Source organism: Camellia sinensis, chromosome 4 (assembly GCF_055761805.1).
Source record: "Camellia sinensis isolate YWXY chromosome 4, ASM5576180v1, whole genome shotgun sequence".
Taxonomy (NCBI): Eukaryota; Viridiplantae; Streptophyta; class Magnoliopsida; order Ericales; family Theaceae; genus Camellia; species Camellia sinensis.
The window spans coordinates 216,284,884-216,305,837 of record NC_138964.1 but is presented as its reverse complement, the minus strand read 5'-3'; the positions used below and the strand labels follow the sequence as shown (position 1 = coordinate 216,305,837).

The 20,954-nt window shown below is 37.2% G+C and overlaps 2 protein-coding genes across 2 annotated transcripts; both read right to left on the bottom strand.

Moving 5' to 3' along the window:
- Positions 1-7,924: 7,924 nt before the first annotated feature.
- Positions 7,925-9,640, bottom strand: LOC145824446 (uncharacterized). Its single transcript, XM_082924110.1, has 4 exons — positions 9,541-9,640; positions 8,902-9,401; positions 8,673-8,814; positions 7,925-8,352 (listed from the first exon to the last, which is right to left on the bottom strand). The coding sequence occupies exons 1-4, from the start codon at positions 9,638-9,640 to the stop codon at positions 7,925-7,927; spliced, it is 1,170 nt and encodes a 389-aa protein (XP_082780236.1).
- Positions 9,641-11,642: 2,002 nt separating this feature from the next.
- LOC114312848 (Core-2/I-branching beta-1,6-N-acetylglucosaminyltransferase family protein) lies at positions 11,643-20,660 on the bottom strand. The gene is made up of 4 exons (XM_028259134.2): positions 19,552-20,660; positions 19,282-19,357; positions 19,068-19,183; positions 11,643-12,572 (listed from the first exon to the last, which is right to left on the bottom strand). Exons 1-4 carry the CDS (start codon positions 20,126-20,128, stop codon positions 12,058-12,060), a joined length of 1,284 nt encoding a protein of 427 aa, XP_028114935.2. The 5' UTR covers positions 20,129-20,660; the 3' UTR covers positions 11,643-12,057.
- Positions 20,661-20,954: the final 294 nt, after the last annotated feature.

The window sequence follows — 20,954 nt, the reverse complement described above, 5'->3', positions numbered from 1 at the left end:
CAAAAATTGATATCATGGTTAGTAGAGGCCGATCTTTGATCGGGCGAGCGGGGGTGCTCACGAAGTGACCTTCCCCAATCGTACCCAAGTTCCCGAGCCGAGGCAACTTTGGTGATGACGGACACGTGGCCTTAGGCAACGAGTCAGGGTTTCCTAAATTTCCTAAAAATAAAATATTTAGGTGGCGACTCTGTATCTGGCAAAGCAGTCCATGTTTAGCACTTCTTTCAAAAAATCTGTTTTCTCAAAAACGATTTGCCGGATTTGGACTCTTTGGTTCAGACTTAGAACCGTGACAATTTGAGAGTCCTGAGTTGTAGTGACCCCAATATCGAACAGAACGGGACTAACCTTCCGGGGGTGTTCGGGGGACGTCTACAGTAGGGGGAGAATTGTTGGGATATACCTCCTTATTGGAGTGTGGGACCCAATTGGTTTATTAAAAGAGTTTAATTTTTTTTGGAGACCTAATTCAGTTTGGTAACAACTAGGATTTTGGTAAAATAAATCCAAGATTTAACAATATATAAATATTGTTTATGTGTGTCGTGGGTAGCAGCAGCAAGTAATTAATTCAGTGAGATTGCACTTGGTAATCAATTCGGTCCACTTTGCTTTGTGTAGCAACAATTTGTTTGATATTAATTCAATTCAGTGGGTTGCTTTCAAGCACTGTTTAAAGGCTTTGATGACTTCGGCGTGCAGTCGGTGTTGATTTAGGTTATTATTTTGGGTCTTCTACAACTCTGGTTCTGAAGATTTTGGTTCATCTATTTGGTGAGATCTTTCCTCTTTGTTTATTTGTGATTATTTGAAATTCACCTAAGGGTGGTTTGTGAGACCATTCGTGTCTCGTTTGTAATCGTTTGGAAACTTATTTGGTTGATAGTGGAATCGGATTTCGATCCCGTGGACATACCTCACATTGAGGGAACCACGTAAAAATTCTTGTGTTGTTTTTTATTTAATTTTTCCGCATTAATTTTTATTCCCATTGATTGATTTACTTGTGGGGAATCATTGATTTTCCCTAACAATTATTTGGTCTTCGTAGAATAATTACAACTCTCTAGAGAGGGAGAGATAGAGAGAGGGAGATGTGGGGCTCTATATGTGGGGGTTTGTATATGGCATGCTCGCTATAAAGAGGGCACGCAAGAGAAAGAAGAGTTTGGGGGATCTTGTCGCATATGTTGGGGAATATTTTGTTTGATTGAGTTTTTAGAATTTATTTTTTAATTTTTTGTTAAAATAAGTTTAGTGAAATAAATGAAAAATTATAAAACATTTACTCATTCTCGTAGAAGCTTCCAAAGACACCAAATTTGAAGACCAAATTTCTAAAAAATCTAGAGACAAAATTATGGCAAATATCACTCTAATAGATGATCATCTGGTTTATGTGTTAGTTACTCGCCAACTTTTGATATTGTGCTTGCATATGATTGGGCGGTCTTATCAATGCCAACCGAGTTGGGATTGATTTGTTTCGTCATGATGCATTTTGCACCCATCTTTTTTTTCTCCTTTATTGATGTAATATTCTTATTCATCAATGAAGTTTCTTTCTTTTTGTTAATCAAAAAAAATCTATTATAGTGTAATTGAACTGTTCTTATTAAGGAAATTTCAAAAGCTAGCCAAAGAAATTTTACATTTTCTACTCACTACTCTCAATGTGGTCTATGTGCTTAACCACACCGAATATGAAGGAACAAGAAAAACACATTGTGATTCAAACCCAAAATTAAGATGAAATGAGAGAACAACTTATGACTACATCTATAAGCGACACATTTTAAATGAGTTGTTAAATTCCGCATTCAATGTATACTTATTTTTTTATTTTTTATTTTATTTTATCAGTAATGTTCAACGTATACTACAGAAATTATTTCACACTCCTAGGGCAATACCTCAATGTAGTCACACCATCACGTAGCCCACATCTTGATCAAGTGCCCAGGTAACCATACGACTCTTGTGATGCTCGGCATGACCCAGTGAGTATAACACAATAACAAATCATTATTAGAGTGCTGCTATTAGCAACTACCTTTCTTCTTTGGCCCCCCCTATTTCTTTGAACCCCCACCCAACAAAATGAAACCCTTCTTTTTTTTCTTTAAACCCCCACTTTAATACCAATTATATCCCTCATCTTTTTGACTCCCAACTTTTTTTTTGCTATTTTCCTCCCACCACCGGCTGTCTCACCCCTCCGATGACCTCCCAACCGACGACACCCTCTCTCTCTTTTTTTTTTCCCCATATCTAGTCTCTCTATATATATATATATATATATATCGATTCAAGATTTTGAATCTCTTCAATCGATCTGTTGCAAGCCACCGGAGAACAAATTGCCACCATCAAACATCTCAGTCGTGGACGTCAAAGTGCTATGAGACATCCATTTTCATTTTCCCAAATTGATGCATCACTTTTTTCTTGTTTTTGGACACAGATCAGAACAAATGTGAATCGTATGGGATGTGGGTGAAGGAAGAGGGTGTGGCAGAGGCTTTGGGATGGTTGCAAGAGTGTGGGTAAGGCCATAGGGAGTGCAGTGCTGAAAGGGGGCTGCAAGAGTGTAGGTGAGAGCAATGAGAGTGGCAGCAACACTAAGTTGGGGAGTGGTGGCGACGAATGGTGGTAGGAGAAGGTGCTGGAGAAGGAGATAAGAAGGGTGCGGACAATGGAGAAGTGGAGGGGGAGGAGTTGGCCTTGTAGAAGAGCTCGTCGGTGGGGCAGAGGTGGGTTTGGAAAATTAGGGTTAGGGTTAGAAGGTTAGGGATGAGGGTAAAAATGTAACTTCATATTTGGACAAAATTGGAATAAAAAAAAAATAGAGGGGTCCAAAGAAGAAAGGTAGGTGCTAATAGTAGCACTCTGTTATTATTCATATGAAAAGATTATGCTGAGCAATAATTGATTCATAATCAAAGATTTTTATAAACACACTATAATTGAAACAAAGTTTTCATATGCGCAAGAGAAGCAATAAATAGTCCTACATTGTTATTCATTGTGTTGAAATTAGTATTTTAAATATCAGTCATTACGTATCATATTGGTCATTATCTAATGTAATTTTGACTTTCAATATCATTTTTTAGTGACATATCGATTGATTCTAATTGATACTATCTAATATCAGTGAATATATAACCATATTATCGATACTTATACATATTATAATATTGTTATTAAAATCATGGTTATATATATATATATATATTTCCTTTCCCTCTTACCCGCCCTCTCTCTTTCTCTCTCCCATATACAGTAGAAAGACGCATTCTTTTCATTGTAGCTTAATATGCTTTAAAAGAAAATTATTTACAAATAGAATTTTATAAAAACAAAAAATAAAAAAAAATCATATAAACAATATGACATTGATATTTTTAAAATTATAAGTCAAAATTATAGCTATTGTAACTTGAAATGAAAGAACAACAGGAAAAAAACATCATTTTGTGTTTATGTAGTATTAACATGCTCCAAAATTAAAGAAAGAGCAATAATTTTTATTTTTTTTTTTTTTTAGCAGCAAGCAAGAGTATATTCATTAAAACTCAAAAGTTACAAAAGCTTGGAGAGAAAATGCATCATTGTCCAAGCTATGTGTAGACGTCCCCGAACGCCCCAGGAGGATGGGTCCCGTTCTGTTCATTTGGGCTCACTACAAGTTCGGACTCTCAATGTCACGATTCTCATTCTGAACCAAAGAGTCCAAATCCGGCAAATCGTTTTGAGAAAACAGATTTTTTTGAAAGAAGTGCCAAACATGGACTGCTTTGCCAGATACAGAGTCGCCACCTAAATATTTTATTTTTGTGAAATTTAGGAAACCCTGACTCGTTTGCCTAAGGCCACGTGTCCGTCATCACTAAAGTTTCCTCGGCTCGGGAACTTGAGTACGATTGGGGAAGGTCACTTCATGAGCACCCCCGCTCGCCCGATCAAAGATCGGCCTCTACTAACCATGATATCTATTTTTGAAAACATTATGCGTTCTTATTCCGATTATTAGCCTAGATTTACTATGTGATGCGCACAGCATACAAGTATAGACTGGATCGTCTGAATTAGAACGAAACATTTCATGTTTATTTTTTAAAGTGGTTTGATTGTGCTACCCGCAAGTAGGCTAAGACGTAGATTTGCCACCCTCGGGTGGGCTTAGAAAAACATGATTTTGCCACTATCTAGTGGGCTTAAAACTCACAGTCAATGCATTTATTCCAATTTAAATAATCCAACCTTCACCCACAAGCATTTAGGCAGTTATATCACATAAGCATATAGCCTCATGGTAAGCATGCTATCATGGAAATCACTCACACACATGCAAGGATGCTAAAGCATAAACACTTACCGAGTACTCCAAGCCAAAACAAAAGCTATGTTAAAAATCTATGCATGATCCTAACTATAAAGAAATGCCTAATGCAACACATGCAAAATGCAACTAAGATAGGCTCGGCTATTCTAAAGATGGCATGTGAAATGCTATAACTAACATGTATTCAACTTGGAATTGAGATACAAATGCAGTTAGTATGATGCGCCGAGCCCGGTGCATGCAAGACAGATGAATAAATGCAAACATGCTATCATACTATATGTTAATTGAAACATGCCCTAATCTAACCATCATAAGCTGATAAATAAAAGGGAGAAAGACGTGGGGTTGGAAGACATACATCACGCACACGCACACTTATTACAGTTGTGCCCTCGCACAGAGGGTTCGAATAAATAATACAGTCCCAAATGAATAAATAATAGAGTCCCGAATAAATACAGAATCCTAATTAATTAACAAATTAATCTAGGAAAGCAGTAAATTAGCACGCAAACCCATGGACCGCCTCAGCTATGTTCCAAATGATGAATGATGCATGCTCGGGTTGCCTTGTGCGGAGAATCCCTTGCGATGCCCCGGTTTGCCTCTGTTTGTAATTATTCTTGGGATGCGTGCCAGGCTCCCGAAGGCTGCCGATTTTTGATTTCCTGCAACAGAGAGTAACAAAGGGGCATGGCAAAGTATTTTCACATATGTATGCATGACTACTCTTCAGAGAGTGTAGTCCTCGATCCTCGTGCCACCAATCACACATATCGATGCATGATGGCCGAGGAGTCGAATTGCACGGCTCAATATGAAATGAATGCACATATAAACACAATAAGACCTAAACTCCATCATGGATAATCCGGAGTGTCGGTGACTGGGAATTGAGACACGTTCCGTCACTCGAAGTACGAAACGTCCCTCGTTTCCCGTGCTCGGGCTAACTCTTATCCCAAACACAATGTAATATGCATGACATGCATGAATGCAACTAATATGCAACCTAGCATGCACAATGCTATGAAATGGCATACACGATGCACGAGGTAACATGGCATACACAATGCGCTAACATATAACCTAGCATACACAAGGCTATGAAATGAAATGGCATACACAATGCACAATGGACTTACACCAACATGAGTGGACCTCAGCCACACTCACATCAGTAGCCATGAGATGAAAATGAGACACTCGAAATGCGTGCACACATGCACGCAAACCGAGGACCGATCCTAAGGCACAAATGCCAGTCTAACAAGGCATGGCAAGGCACGAAATATGGCATACAATCATGCAAGTTTCAGCACTGAAATGTGATGTAAAATGATCCCGAAACATGAAAGCATGGCACCCGATGCATGGAATGGCCCCGAAACACAAAACTAGGCATACGCATTGGCCTATAGCTATACAAAGAATGCATTATTTTATCATGAAGCATGAAGACAGATGCAAGACAATCCCAAAACATGCATATTTCCAGTTTATAACAAGCCTCAAAAATGAACACAACTAGGGCTAATCTATCATGCAAAAATGGCCTTAAAAGAGAGATTAAACACAAAGGGACAGAAGATGGCCCCAAATGGAAAAGATCCCTTCAACAAAGTTGAATAAGGGCTCAAAACAAGGCACTTTACAGTTTATATAAAGCCACGAAAATAATCACAAATAAGACCAAACTATCATGCAAGAAAAGGGCCTAAAAGAGGGGTAAAGAGACAAGTGATGGCTTCTGGCCTCAAACAGAGGAGATCCCTTCAACAATGTTGAAGAGGAGCTCAAAACAAGATATTTTACAGTTTATGGAAAGATCCAAAACAGCTCAAAAATAGGCCTAAAATACTATGCAAAAATTGGCCTAAAAGAGAGATAAAGAAGCAAGTGATAGCAGGAGGCCTCAAACAGAGGAGAGCCCTTCAACAATGTTGAAGAGAGGCTCAAAAAAAGTTATTTTACAGTTTATGGAAAAGTCCAAAACAACTCACAAATAGGCCTAAAATACTATGCAAAAATAAGGCCTAAAAGAGAGTTAAAGAGGCAAGTGATAGCTTCTGGCCTCAAACAGAGAAAGACCCTTAATCAAACATGAAAAGGAACTCAAAATATGACTATTTACAGTTAGGGTCAGAGCCCATAAATGCAAGCAACTAAGGCTTATAGATGAAGCAAGAAAAGACTAGAAAAGGGAAGAAAATGACTCACCCTTGTAGAACCAAATTTCAGCAGCTTTTGGACCAAGGAAAGGTGCTCCTAAACTCTGAAAAATAGCCTCAAGTTGCTGGAAGTGGAGTGTGGGTTGATAGGCTATGAGTTGGTGTAGAAATGGTGTAGAAGCAAGAGTATTTTGAGGCTTGGAGTAGAGAGAGAGGGAGGCTTCAATGCAAGAGCTCCAATGGATTTTTCTAACCCCCTTAAAATGCAGCTGAGGGTGCTGGTTTTATAGGGAAAGGAGTGGAGGAAAAGGGGGAAAAATGGGGGGGAAAACCAATTCAAATTTCCCCCCAAAAGGAAAGACCCTCGGGTATAGGGTCTGGAGGAAAACAAATTGCACACCTGGAACACACTTGGGGAGGGGATCATGGCCGGCCAGCTCAAAAGGGCCAAAATGGTCATCCAACCAGGTAGGTGGCCGGCCTGCCACCTTTTCTGGTCGGCCTGCTACTTTTCAGGACAAAAAATGGGTCAACCGGAAAGAAAGGTGGCCGGTCAATGATAGGGAAGTCCAATGGTGGCCGTTCAAGTGTCCAAATTGAAGCCCCGAAAGTTACCTTTCCAATGGAGCAAACCTTGCATTAAAATTCCTCTTGTGGAAAAAGTCATACTTGTTTTGGTGAAGCCGCGCAGATTCGGTCCAACAGGAGTGATGCCCTACTTCAATCAACCATATCTCCCCCGTCCGGAATTGGCTTTAAGAGATTCTTGAGTGAAAAATGAAGCTCCGGAAGTCTTTTTTCCAACAGTGATGGCCTCATAGCTTGATTCCAAGTATGTAAATGAATAGGCCCGATTCGGCGAGGGCTGCTTGCCTTTTTCTTAACGGTCCATGCCCATTTTCTCCCCCAACTGGATTTCTTCCCTCTTCTCCTCTTTTCTTCAACTCCAAACCCCTAAGTAAGGTGTTTTGAAAGATTTTTAAAAGATTTCATCTCTCTTTCGTTCATTTCCACTTTGTCCTTGCTCGGTTTACCAAAAAGCGCAACATTTGACAAAATGCGAGCCTCGGAACATCGTAAAAGCTTTATTTCAAAAACATTTTGAAAGAGAGGGTTTTAAGACTAAAATCTTTTGATCAAGATCGTTTTGGTCCAAAAAATAAAAGGGTATGAAGTTGAGATTCGACTCTCTCTCCTTGCCGAAGAAATTAAACCTTTGCACTGTCCAACTTCCAAAACCATCAGTCACGTCCAAGTCTTGAAAGTGGTCAAAAATGGGGTGTTTACACTATGCATCCCAACTAGGTTGGCACCCGTAGCAGAACTAATCATGTGCATGACCCAAGCCCCCAAAAGAGTTAGAAAGATTCCAACTCAAATCCCCTTAGACAATACAACCTTACACTCTCCTACCCGAACAAAATCGGATTTGCATCAGGTTATGCAGGAAATCAGTTACAGAAAAATGAAGATCCCAAGAAGTGGATTTTAACCAAATTGCAAGCCTAACAATGATTACTTCAAGTAGTTCTTCCATGTTAGGTTGGGTATCTTGGAAGAGGCAATTGTTCCGATGCTTCCAAATGGACCACAGAGCCACGAAGGGGATAGCATTCCAAATTATTTTTTCAGCTTTCATGAACTTGTTCCCAGCCCACCACTGCAGCAACCTATCAACAGTTTGAGGCACCACCCAAAGAGCTCCCCACCATTGCAGGAGACCAGTCCAAACTCTCCAGATCGAAGGACACCAGATAAGCACATGCTCAACTGTTTCTTGTTCAACTTTGCAGAAAATACATACAGTGGCAGCACTATCCTCCAGCACTCCAATTATGTGCAAGAACACTGATGTTTTTACCTTAAGCTTCCATGCGAGCCATCCAAAAAATTAAACTTTAGGTGGGAGGTACTTGACCCACACCAGTCTGCTAGAATTCTTGACTTCACCATGCTCTAAATCAGTACGACTGTAAAAGGTTGAGACAAAGGATTGACCAGATTTGGTAGCTAACCAGACTACTCTATTTTTTCAAGCAGATTCAAAACAGGACCAGGTTTGATAGAAAGGTTAAGATTGAGGAGCTCGTCATGTTCCCATTGAAATAAGGCCCTTTTAAAGCTGATCACCCAATTTTCAGAGTTACCTCTTTTATTAGCATAATCCCTGAGAGACCCATCCTTCTCATTTGACAACTTGAACAGTCTAGGGAATAATTCTTTGAGGTTAACTCCACCATTCCAGCAATCATGCCAGAAAGAAACTCTACAACCATCACCCACTCTAATCTGAAGGTTATTTATATAAAATTACAGAAGGCTGACTTTTTGATTTGCTACCACCAATATATCACCCCAAATCTTGGATACTCTAACCCCTGTTTGAAAATCTGGACGCCAATTTCCACCTTCAACTTTGTATTTGCAACATATCACCTTCTTCCACAGAGCTTGTTCCTCATTGACATACCTCCACCACCACTTCATTAATAAACAAGCATTCATGTCTCTGATTCTTCCAACACCCAATCCCCCTTGCTTAATACTTTTTGTTACCTCATCCCATTTCACTAGATGAACTTTCCTCTTTAGTTCAGCTCCATCCCATAGGAATGAGGCTTGTAATTTTTCAATTTCTTTTGCTATCCCTTCTGAAATTTTGAACAGAGAGAGGTAGTACACCGGCAGACTAGATAACACTGCTTTAATTAGTGTTAACCTACCTGCAAAGGAGAGAAATCTCCTCTTCCAACCAGCAAGCCTGAGCTTTATCTCGTCCATGACAGGTTTCCAGATCAACTTTCTATGGGGGCTAGCTCCCAATGGCAACCCAAGATACTTGAGTGGTGCTAACTTAATATTACAGTTTAGCATACCTGCAAACTCATGGAGCACAGATTCAGAGATACCAAACCCACATATTACACTTTTGTGATAATTTATTTGAAGCCCTGAAACAATTTCAAAACACCTACGGATCCTTTTTAAATAGCACTTCTGACCATTCAGCATCACAAAACATCAAAGAATCATCTGCAAATTGAAGATGTGACACAACCACATTATTATCACCAAAAACTACTCCTTTCAGCAGCCCCAACTCCCTAGCTCTCATAAGTAATCATAAAATTAAAAGTAGCATGCTCATCCTTGAAAGTACTGTCAATCAACTTGAACACAAAACATATGATTCTGGACACCTTTAACCGATACATGTGAGCATCTATTTAGGTCCCACTAAGAGACACCAATTATTTTTTCAAAAATAGGTATGATTTGATTCCAATTGAGAATAATATTGGTTCATTGATAGATTTACTATGGTATTCTTTTTTTTTACAAAAGAATCACAATATTGAAAAAAAAAAAATCCGAGACTTAGTCCAGCCAGCCAATCAATTCACTATAAAGAATAAAATACAAGTTACGATTTAAGAATCAATTGTAACCGAATCCACGATGTCTGATCAACGAACTAGCTGACGTACTCCTATTGAATCCACGAGCTCTAATAGAGTCTCGGATGAAACCGTCCCTAGTTTTGTTGTAATTTTTGGAACCTTGGAGAATTGTGGAAGTTGCAGCACCTTCATTAGAGTCTTTGATCAGCAGCAAGTCATTATCTAGCAATTATTTTGTGTAATAATGATCAACTAGATTTCCATATTCATCATTATCCATCATGATAAAACCCTGAAATTTCCTTAAATCATTAATACTGAATTTCTTTTCTTTTTTAACTAAGTCTAATTTACCAGAATTTTTGCAGATCGCTAAGATCTCAAAGTTAAAAGTTTTGCCACCACTCCCTATTGTATTCTTAAAAGTACCAAAAAAAAAACATTTTTATTTTAATTCTATAATTCCAAACACAACTTAAATTTTTTTAAAATTTTATTAACAAGAGTCTTTAAAATATATGTTAAGAAGCTGAAAATAAAAGGTGCTTTAACATGTCGCATGTTAAAAAGACACGTTCTTTAAATCATTAATGGCCCTTGCAATGATTCGAGTTTTATTCGCAATGATTGTTCAAGAGTAATTTTTCACTTCCTTTGGTTTTTTTTCCCCTCTTTTGGTGGAACAGGTGACTGAGGTGCCCATTCGCAATTGATATCATCAAAAATCCATTTCACAACACCAACAATTTGCAATAATATCTTTCTAATAATTTTACAGTAATTAAGATTATTGTAAGATTATCCATTTAAATCACTATTGACTATATTTTAGACTAACCACCTACTTAAATTACATGAGTTCAATTACAGATTAATCATTTTGTACTATCTACTCATAATAAGAGTGGGCTCACATGTCATCACTATGCCAACCCCACTCCCATTGTTAAGAGATGATAAAATATACCGTAAAAAATGATGTGCGTCTAATCTTTTTCTATTACAAAACTACTACAAAAATGATTATTGCATAAAATTTTAGTGCACATTGTCTTTTCCACTTGTGTTTATCAGAAGATGGGCCAAATCAAGGGTAAGCAAAACCTGTGAACTCGAAAATCATAGGCCCATCAAAAACAATACCCCAACAAACGAGGCCTCAATTCTATAGAGGTAAGCTACAGACTTCACTCTGGGCTCAATGAAACATACGCTTTTTCACAACTATTAAATTATTTATGAACATATGCCTCTAAAGTCTCCACTATAAGCATTTTAGAACAGGGAACGGAGGATGCTGGGTCACTTTTCTGTAGTCACAATCTATTTAGATCTGTTGGTCACATATTTAAATTCAACAAAATATTATTATTTAAGATTTTTGATAAAGAATCATTCAACATAATGACATGATAGTAACCTTTTTATAAATAAAATAAATCATTTTAAATCATTACTCTTAATTTTAAAATAGAATCAGGAAGCATATCTAGATGACTTGGGGAACATGAACTTCTTAATCCATCATGGCCAACCCAAAAAAAACCAGCTACCTCCGTGCTCAAGTGGAGTCTCAAAACTCTAATAAACAGGCAAAATATTAGATCACCTATGGAGACATAGCTCCCTCAGACATTGAAACAACCACAACGCAAATTGAACCAATGTGAAAAATGGTCACAACCAAGACACATGCATTCAATAACACCATAATCATTGGCATGTGAAGAAACATAACATTTCATTTTCAGATCATGTGAGCCATAGTTTCATCCCACATCAAAGTAACTATCGACCAAAACATAGCTACATTGGTATCATCCTATAACAGATTTCCTGAATTGTTCATTTTCCTAACATTTACTGTGGTCCTCCCAACAGCACCAGTCCTGATGAATACAGACGGTGATGCCAAGTCTTGATGAATACAATTAAGAAGTATGACGGGTGTAAAAGGGGTTACAGACACAAAAAAAACCCAGATCAGACACGTGTATTTCACGTTGCCACGAGCCTACAAGCGTGAGAGATCGTCTACGCTTTAAGCACTCATTTCCCTACCTGCACAAGATCAACCCTTTTTCTGATATAGACCTATTGGCATGAGGAGCGTTTTCTAGAATTGTTTTTGTTATTTGCATTGCCTTGGTCGGAAATTATCATTTGATAAGAGGGAACTTATCAGATTTTCTAGCCTTTTTGCACCAGCAGTTGGACGAACAACTGTGATATTACCCGCAACAGAGCATGGATCGGTCCCATTTTCTCTGCTTCCTACGCACCACCCGCCAGGAACAAGCATGTCTTGACCACGAAACAAGAGTTCAGAGTCAATCTTGTCAAGCACCGGATCATCCTGGTGGAACTTCCGGGCAAACGGAGCGTTACTGTCGACCATCTTTGACATGTCTTCAACGGTGAGGTAGTGAGGATGCTGCTTTGGAGGGTTGTCCCAGGATATGAAGTGTAGGTCGCTGTTGACAGTGGTATTATGAAATTCTTGAGCATTACAGATGACGGTGTGGAAATAGCCTTCTGGGGAGGAGATGAAGTTTGCATAGTACATGAGGACTGTTCGGGGTAAGTTGTCCCATCCCCATATGCAAAAATCAACAAATTGCCGAGAAAGTGCCATCCAAGCAGAACCTGTAAAATAAAGGAGAAATTGGGTTTCAATAATCTAGACTTGAAAGTGGATTAGGTTTAAAGATTTTAATAACAATCAGTCACTACATGATTTTTTCACTGAACTACAGAACCAAAATGTAAGGCATGTTTCCATCTCAGTCACATCTTTCAGATAGAAAATTATACACAGCTCAAGAAGAAAATTGAGAGAGAGAGAGACTCACATAAATGGTCTTGTAGCCTGCTCTTGCAAGAGAACTTGAAACTTTTATAGATAGTAAAAAGCGACAAAAAAAAAATCAATCATTCACAGAAATGGCTTGTAACATGTTCTCTCTGCAAGAGAACTTAAGGTTGTGTTTGGTGTGCAATTCTAATTAATTTTCCACCCTCAGATTTGAATGCTATGTTTGGTAGAGAATTTCAAATCATGATTCCAAATCAATTTCAAAACACATTTTGAAAACATATTTGGTAAACTGGAAAGTTTTTGAATTTTTTGTCTACCCGGTCGTCCGTCCGGACATCCTTCTGGATGTCCGGCCAGTCATCCAGCCGGTTGACCTGAACAATACTTTTTGATTTTTTTTTTTTTTTTGCAATTGCCAATCGCCACCTTTTATTTGGAAAAAAAAAAATATATTTATATTAGTTTTTGATATTTTTTAAATATAGAAATTATTTTTTTAGACCAAAATGACAAATTATTTTTTTGAATTGAATTTTAAAAAGAATTTGGTTAGGATTTTTGAAAAGAATTTTCAATAGAGTTTTGAATTGTGTGTTTAGTTTAAATTTTGAAAACTCATTTTAAAATTTATAACCAAACAACTTTTCTCATTTCATATATCACATCAAAAATTCAAAACTCATAACCAACAAATTTTCTTCTTTCAAATCATAATTCCAAAACTCAAACTCAAAATCTAACTCTATTCTCAAATCATAATTCTAAAACTCTACCAAACATTATCTAAAATTTTATTTTAGATAATGAAGAGCAACAGGATAAGAAAAACAAGGAAGTCACACTTAATTGACTACTATTAAAGAAGCCTCAATTTACTTGGTGCTTGATTTACCAAGCATGTAAGAGAACAAGACAAGTGAGGCAAGCAAACACTTTCACTCCATCTAGAATGCCTTAAACTAGAATGAAAATTATGACATAAAAACATAGTTTATAGGATAACACAATGACCTTGTAGCAGTGGTTTATAGGTTATGTAACCAGTCACTAGCATTAACACACCCAATAAAGGACATGTAAGTCAGTATGAGAAGTCAGTATTAACGTGACATCATAAAGGAATTTTAACAGTACAATATCCTAAACTTTACTCAACAAGGAAAAAAAAAAGGTATGAGAGGTCACTCTGAGTTTGGATAACTGAATCTGGACTACTAAACCCCGCAAATTTGGAATTTGCAGGGGAAAAAAAAAGGGAGGGTGCATGCTGTTGAGTGGATTACTTTGCTCAAATCATCACATGATTATAAATTATGGCTTTCCACACATCAGGCACATTGAGAAGGGCTGACACACAGGACAAATAGAAGACAAGCAGACAGCCAGAAAGAGAGATGACCCCACATTAATAACGGAGATGCCTGAGTTCAGGGCTGACAAAACAAGCAGACTGATAGGCTATGATTCTAAAATAAAATCCTTCCCTAGTTACTTCAATTCAAGGTCTCATGTTTTAAAAAAAAGAAAGAAGGACACAAATGCAAATCCGAATGCAACTATATAACAAATTTCTCCTCTCCCTACAAATCAAATTGTGTAGAACAAGATGACACAAATGAGGGTATGTGAGCTGCAAATGATGCATCTGTTACTCAAGGTGCCATTGGCCACAAAGGCATGAAATGAGCATGAGGTATTAAGGCATGTGATAAGCTCTTATCACTCTCCAACTCAAGTATATATTCACTATTCTCATACATGTCTCAAATAATTCACGTAAACCACTATCCACACACAGTCGGATCCAAATGCAAAAATGATAAAAACAAAAATGTGGGTAAGATCATGAATGCGGATGATAGACATCAAAGTATATTCTAATATTCTTTCTCCAAGCAATTCCACACCTATCTAAATCTTTCATTTCAACTCCACCAGAAAGTAAGATTATGATGCGGATGATAGCCAAAATCAACCACTTCATATTAATGCTGGTGACGGCTTCAACTAAAGCAATAACTTCCTCTTGCATGCCTCCCCAAGTGACATGCAAACTAAACCACTATGCATATGGAACCCAGGGTCCAAAAAAAGGGGTGACAGATATTACCATGGTTATAAATAATGGCCGTTTGGAAATTTAGTGCTCCGTTACCATTCTGACACTATTTATCGGATACAAAAAGAATTCACAACCACATCTGCTGCTATGGTCACAACCCAATTCCCGCTGCGGTCAAACTATTTTTTTTCTCAATTTAGTCCTTAAACTATTCAATTTTTCCCAATGTGGCCTAATTGCTAACTGCTATTAACTTAATTGATGGCAAATGTCACATGGCACCAACCCGACATAAACCCAAGGAAAGGTAGAGGAGATCGATGGTCCTACGGTCCTTGCCTTTAAACGAGAATTTGGATATCCTCGTGAGCAAACATGAGTAAAGTGTGCTATATGTAAAACTCATGAATCAATGAGGTGTAGATAGTAGTATGTCATAGCAAGCCTTGTATTAGCCACTAGCATTTCTAATTATCCTAGATAATTAAGGGGCTGTTTGGGATGATCTAAATAAGTGCACTTTCTGATTTTTTATGAAATATGGGTTGGGTTTGAAGTGATGTGATAGAGAGGTGATGTGACTTAGATAGGATGGTGACTTTTTGACTTTTTTAGGAGATGCCAAACCTAGCCTAAATTCTCTTACTAGATGAAATTCTCCACTTTTTTGGCCTAAAACTAACACAAAATTCAATATCATTTAAAAAACTTGTTTTTAGGTGCCAAAATGTTTTTTAGAACCCATTACAAACATTCAAATTTTGATAAATAGGTTACATGCTTATTAATGAATTCTTTTAAGCATTTGCTAGGGCTTGAGAAAAATTCACAAGTTCCATTTCCGATTTTCATTACACATTAGTTGAAACTCTCAATATTGTTACACGGTAGCCATTAAGCTTGCCAATACCTCAATTTAAAGACACAGATATTGTACTCATTGCTAACATCTTCACACAATCACAATTTGGTCCTCCAGATGAGCTTTGTTATAACTCCACTCAAATCATTGAAGCATTATAAGCAAATGCATTATATTACAACCATGGAGATGCATAGTGGGGATGATCACCATAAAGGTACATCGTGAAACTAACCATTCCCTAATGTTCACCCATCTATTTGAGATTCTAGGTGAGGTCGAACACGTACAAGCTAACCTCTTTGCACAAATAAGCAGCCATGAAATGTAACCTCATTCTTGATAACACAATTGCAAAGATACATAGTGAAAACAACTATTTCCTAGTGTTCACTAGGTTGGGGCATAATGCAAACAAACTAACCTTTATTTGCAAAAAGTGGCTGCCATGACATTCAATCCCATCTCATGCTTGACAATATGAGCTTTTACAAATACCCAAAGAAATAGTGGAATTTAAGTACTTATACTTTCTAAAAAACAAATAGTTTACACCCAAATTCTACCCAGTCACATTATAAAAGGTACCACACAACATGAACTTGGAAACACATGTTGGATTCAAGGATGCGTCCATAAACTATGTTACGTGGACTCGGGTACGGGTATCGGGTGTGGGTATGTATCGAGAGGTCAGACTCATCAAATCATAAATTTAAGAGTACACAGATTTGGCAAAAAAATGTCATATTTTTATATTTTTAATCTAGTATGTGAGATAAAATGGTACTATATATAACTTACAGTGTCAAAATGACATTTATAGCAATTATACAATAATATGTACATATAATAGTAGTCTTATATACAATAATATAAGAAGTATCCGTCGAAAAGTATTAGACACATATCCTATACCCTTGTCCAAGCGTTAGTTGTCTGATATGGGTATTTGATTTATTTTGAAGAGTTCGTATAACATAGTCCATACATATACTTCATCTAATCTCAAAATGTTAGGACATGGGACGGATCTTCAAGGTTGTCCAACATTCTTCTTATGTACTCATGGATGGAAAGAATTGCCCAACTGCTATTAATCCATAAAGCTTCACCCTTTTCCAATCAATGTAAAAGTGAGAAACAAAATAAGAAAATATCCTAGAGGAATTCTGTCAACCACAGGCTGCTTTCATCTCTTCATCTAGTCAAGCGTGCCCCTTGGATACATATCCAACCTCAGGCATGTCCAACACCTATCTCGCAGCCATAGCCTTTTCTCAAAATGGGAACTTTCAGGTGATGCAAAAAAAATGACCACCTTTGCAATAGAGAGAGAGAGAGAGAGACGGGGGTTGTAACCAGCAAAACTAGAGCATAATGAATGAAAGAGAGGTTAAAAATGCTGCCAATCAGCATATGCTTAACAAGTTGGAAGTATTATAAGACAACTATAAGACCAATAATAAGATGCCTGCTGGAACATTATAAATGTTATCTTTAACATAAGCATGCTGCAATAGTAGATACTGAGATGCATGTTTCGCAAGAAAATACGTTCTTCAGAAGTTTAAGGCACAACCAACTGGAGGGAAATAGAAAACAAAATTCAGTTAAATGGTTCACTAATAGGCAGTGGAGACCATTAGATACATCAAACAGGAGTGAAATATGTCAAGTTGAAATGGTCTAATGATGAGAGCATTCAAAAAGAAAAGATGGAGGTAAAGAAAAGAGACACTATTTCTTGGGATTTCAAACAAAGCATAGTCCCATGTAAAGAAAATTGGTAAAATAGGAATCATGGATGTAACCATTTAGGGAGAAGGCTTCATAGACTTGACTGCTTTTCTTTTTTTCGTCTTTCTTTTTCCATTGTGAAAACATCCTTGGTTTGACTTGAATCCATACCATCTGTTTTCTTGCAATCACAACATTACCACCAAACCAAGACAATCTTGGTTTGAGGTTACTTTACTTTAGTCTGCTTAAGTTGCAACCACCAATACATGCGCATGTGTGCTTCTGTGTACAATTTAACTTCTTTAAGATATTAAGCTAGCCACACTAATAGAATCATTAATGAATCAATTTTTCTTTAGATATCTTGTAGACAACAATATGCAACTTAACTTGAATTATTAGGAGTTTGAAAGTTCCAGCTGACAAATGGAGCTTAGATAGTGCAGGTTTTCAAGTAAAGTTAAAACTTGAGACAGTTTCAAAATTCAACTAGTCATTGGAACAAAGTAGCTTCAAAATCAAATAAAGCAATAATATTTTTGCATTCGCAGGGTTGAATCCTTATAATCCCCTTCCCAATTTCTGATCAAGGCTTCTTCTAATACTAGTTGTATCCATACATATGCTAGATCCCCACTATTCCAAAAGCTTAAGTTGTTAGGAAAGGCGCCCAAAAATACATACCAACCCCCCCCCCCCCCCCCTCCAAAAAAAAAAAAAAAAAAAAAAGAAAAAGAAAACGTACAAGCCCAACTTGCACATGGAGATGCAGACATCCAAACACATTGAGAAACATACTGCATGTAGGGAAATAAAATGCAAATAGAGACTTGAACCCAAGGTATCTATTAACCTGAGCTACGATACCATGTTAGATCACCACAACTCCTAAAGGTATCAGATGTTGGAAAATGGCCCTAAAAATGCATAACAAGCTCTCCAACAACATAAAGGGTGTAATGTGATGCAGCACAGTAGAGGAAGAAGGTGAAGAGTAAGGAGAAGAGAAGAAGAAGGCAAAGAAGAAGAACATAACTGAGGTTAGAAAAAAAAAAGGGGAAACAATCACAATCAATATTCAATTTTTCAATATCCAAGTCAAAGTCCACAAAACCTATCACATATAGCCTATTTATAGGCATCTTAACCCTAATTAAAAGTTCCACTTGAAAGTTTGAAAGTCCTACAAGAAAGTGATCAGTGATCATCTCAATCTCAATTACAAATAACTTTGACACACATGAAAAAGAAGGCATCATATTTCTCACCATTATGTATAAAATTAACAAACAATTTCAATTTGAGGGAAAAAAAAAATTAAAAAAACAAATAAGAAGCTCCATTTAATTGATCAATTTTATTCCATGAAGAATTAGACTTGCTTAAAAGCTACATAAAACACAATGAAATAATATTATTTCCACTAGATGTCCAACTTCACCCAACACAATGAAAAAATATATATTGTTTTGACACAAGAAAAACAAAGAACACATTAGACAAGAAAACATTTGAGCAACCTACAGTTGAGACTCACAAATGACAAAATAGGACAGATATAACCTAATGTGCAAACAAATACTATAAACAGTTAATCAAGAGGAAAGATTTAAATGCAACGTAATAAATAAATTATTGAAATATGCCAAAGTGCACCTGTAAATAGCTTGAAGGCTGACGGCACACTTCTTCGCTGTGTAATCCAGAAAACATCAGCTTTGTTTGTCATATACAACCCTGGATCAATGATTATTGGCTTTGCACGCTGAAACCTACATATTTATTAGAATTATGCAATTAATCATGAACTCTGCTCACCAGAACTACTAAATAAGAGAGATCAAAAATTAAAAAGAACAAAATCACATACTCTTTCCACCCAATATCACTTGTATGATCGATGAAATTGAGATCACGCGGCAGATATGAGAAAGTGTGAAGCAGATCTAATCAATCAAAACCCATTAACAAATTACTCAGCAAACACAAGAACAATCAAGCATTTTGAAGCTCAATAACTAAAATTGAAGACAAACCCATCAAAACCCATTAACCAATTACTCAGCAAACACACACACACGCACAAATTCAAACTTTTTAAAGTCCAATCACTAAAATTGAAAATTCAAGACAAACCCACCATCTTGAGTAACAAGAGGATAATCCGAGGCACTGAGATTGATAAACCAGTCCCAATCCCCACCTCCCTTCAACAAAATCGCCGCGGCGTGAAGCGTATTCGCCACCATCGTCGGCCCTCGATAAGTCACTAGATTCGCCTTGGTAATCATTACAACATTGTCGAATTTGATAAAAATGGGATGAGTGTTAACAAAGTTTTGCAGATCGAGCCGCTCTTGAGGCGACGATTCGGCATCGAGATGAACAACATAGCGATTGTTCGGGTGGTAAAGGGCTTGGAGGGTACGCCGGAGCATCTTACCGTCGCCGGCGGAGCCAGAAATAAGGTAGGCGAAGCGCGGCGGAGGAGGGAGGGAGGAGAGCGGAATTGGGCGGAGCTTGGATTCGACAAAAACAGAGGAGGCGGCGTTGGAGCGGTAGAGAGGGAGGAGAGGAGTACCGTCGGGGGAGGTTAGGGTAGTGAGGAATAGAAGGAAGAGAGATACTATAGAGCCAATTGCTAGTGGGAAGATCCATTTTCGCTCCATTGTTTGTGGGTGTCTCAAATGCAAGTAATAGCTTCTCAATCTCTTCATACTCTCTCTCTCTCTCTCTCTCTCTCTCTCTCTCTCTCTCTCTCTAAATTCCTGTTTTTTATCTACGGAAAAAAGGGTAAAAAATTGAAAACAGCTTGTGGGTATTTAAGAGCAAGATTCAGAGCTGATCTGAAATTAAGAATGGATTGAAATCAGTTGAAGAGAACACTGTTGGTCTGAGCTCTGATCTGTTTTTTGTTTTTTTGGGGGGAGGGGGAGGGTTTCTCTCTCTGGAATTGCATATAATGATGATTATAATTATATATGATGATGATGATGATGATAATGAAGACGATGACGAAGATGAGTTTCTCTATTCACCCAAAAAAAGGATGAGTTTCTCTGAGGAGAAGTGTAGTTGGGGCTGTTGGTGGGTGTTTGGATGATTCGTACGTGTGCGGGACGGGACGACTAGGGTTTTCTACACTTCCGCGGATGACGGAATTAAAACAGATTTGTGGGTAACGTGATAGTCACATATTCATTAATAATTTTATGATTTCATCAGACTATCACTAGGTATAGGATCTACATCGATTTAGGAATGTGTGTGTGAGTAAGATGAAAAATTCTACCATATGAATTTTTTATTATATATATTTTCAATTAAGTATTTTTAATTTTAATTATTATTAATTTTTTACTTCAGTTATAATCAGTGTGTTTGGTTTGAGTTTTTTGAATTAAATCTTTTAAAAATTGATTTTTTTTATTTTCGTATTTTTTTTTGTTTTTAGTGAATATTTTTAAAATTTTAAACATCTTTTTTTACTTTTTTAGATGTACCTTATTTAGATGTATCTAAAAAGTAAAAAATTTATGAAAA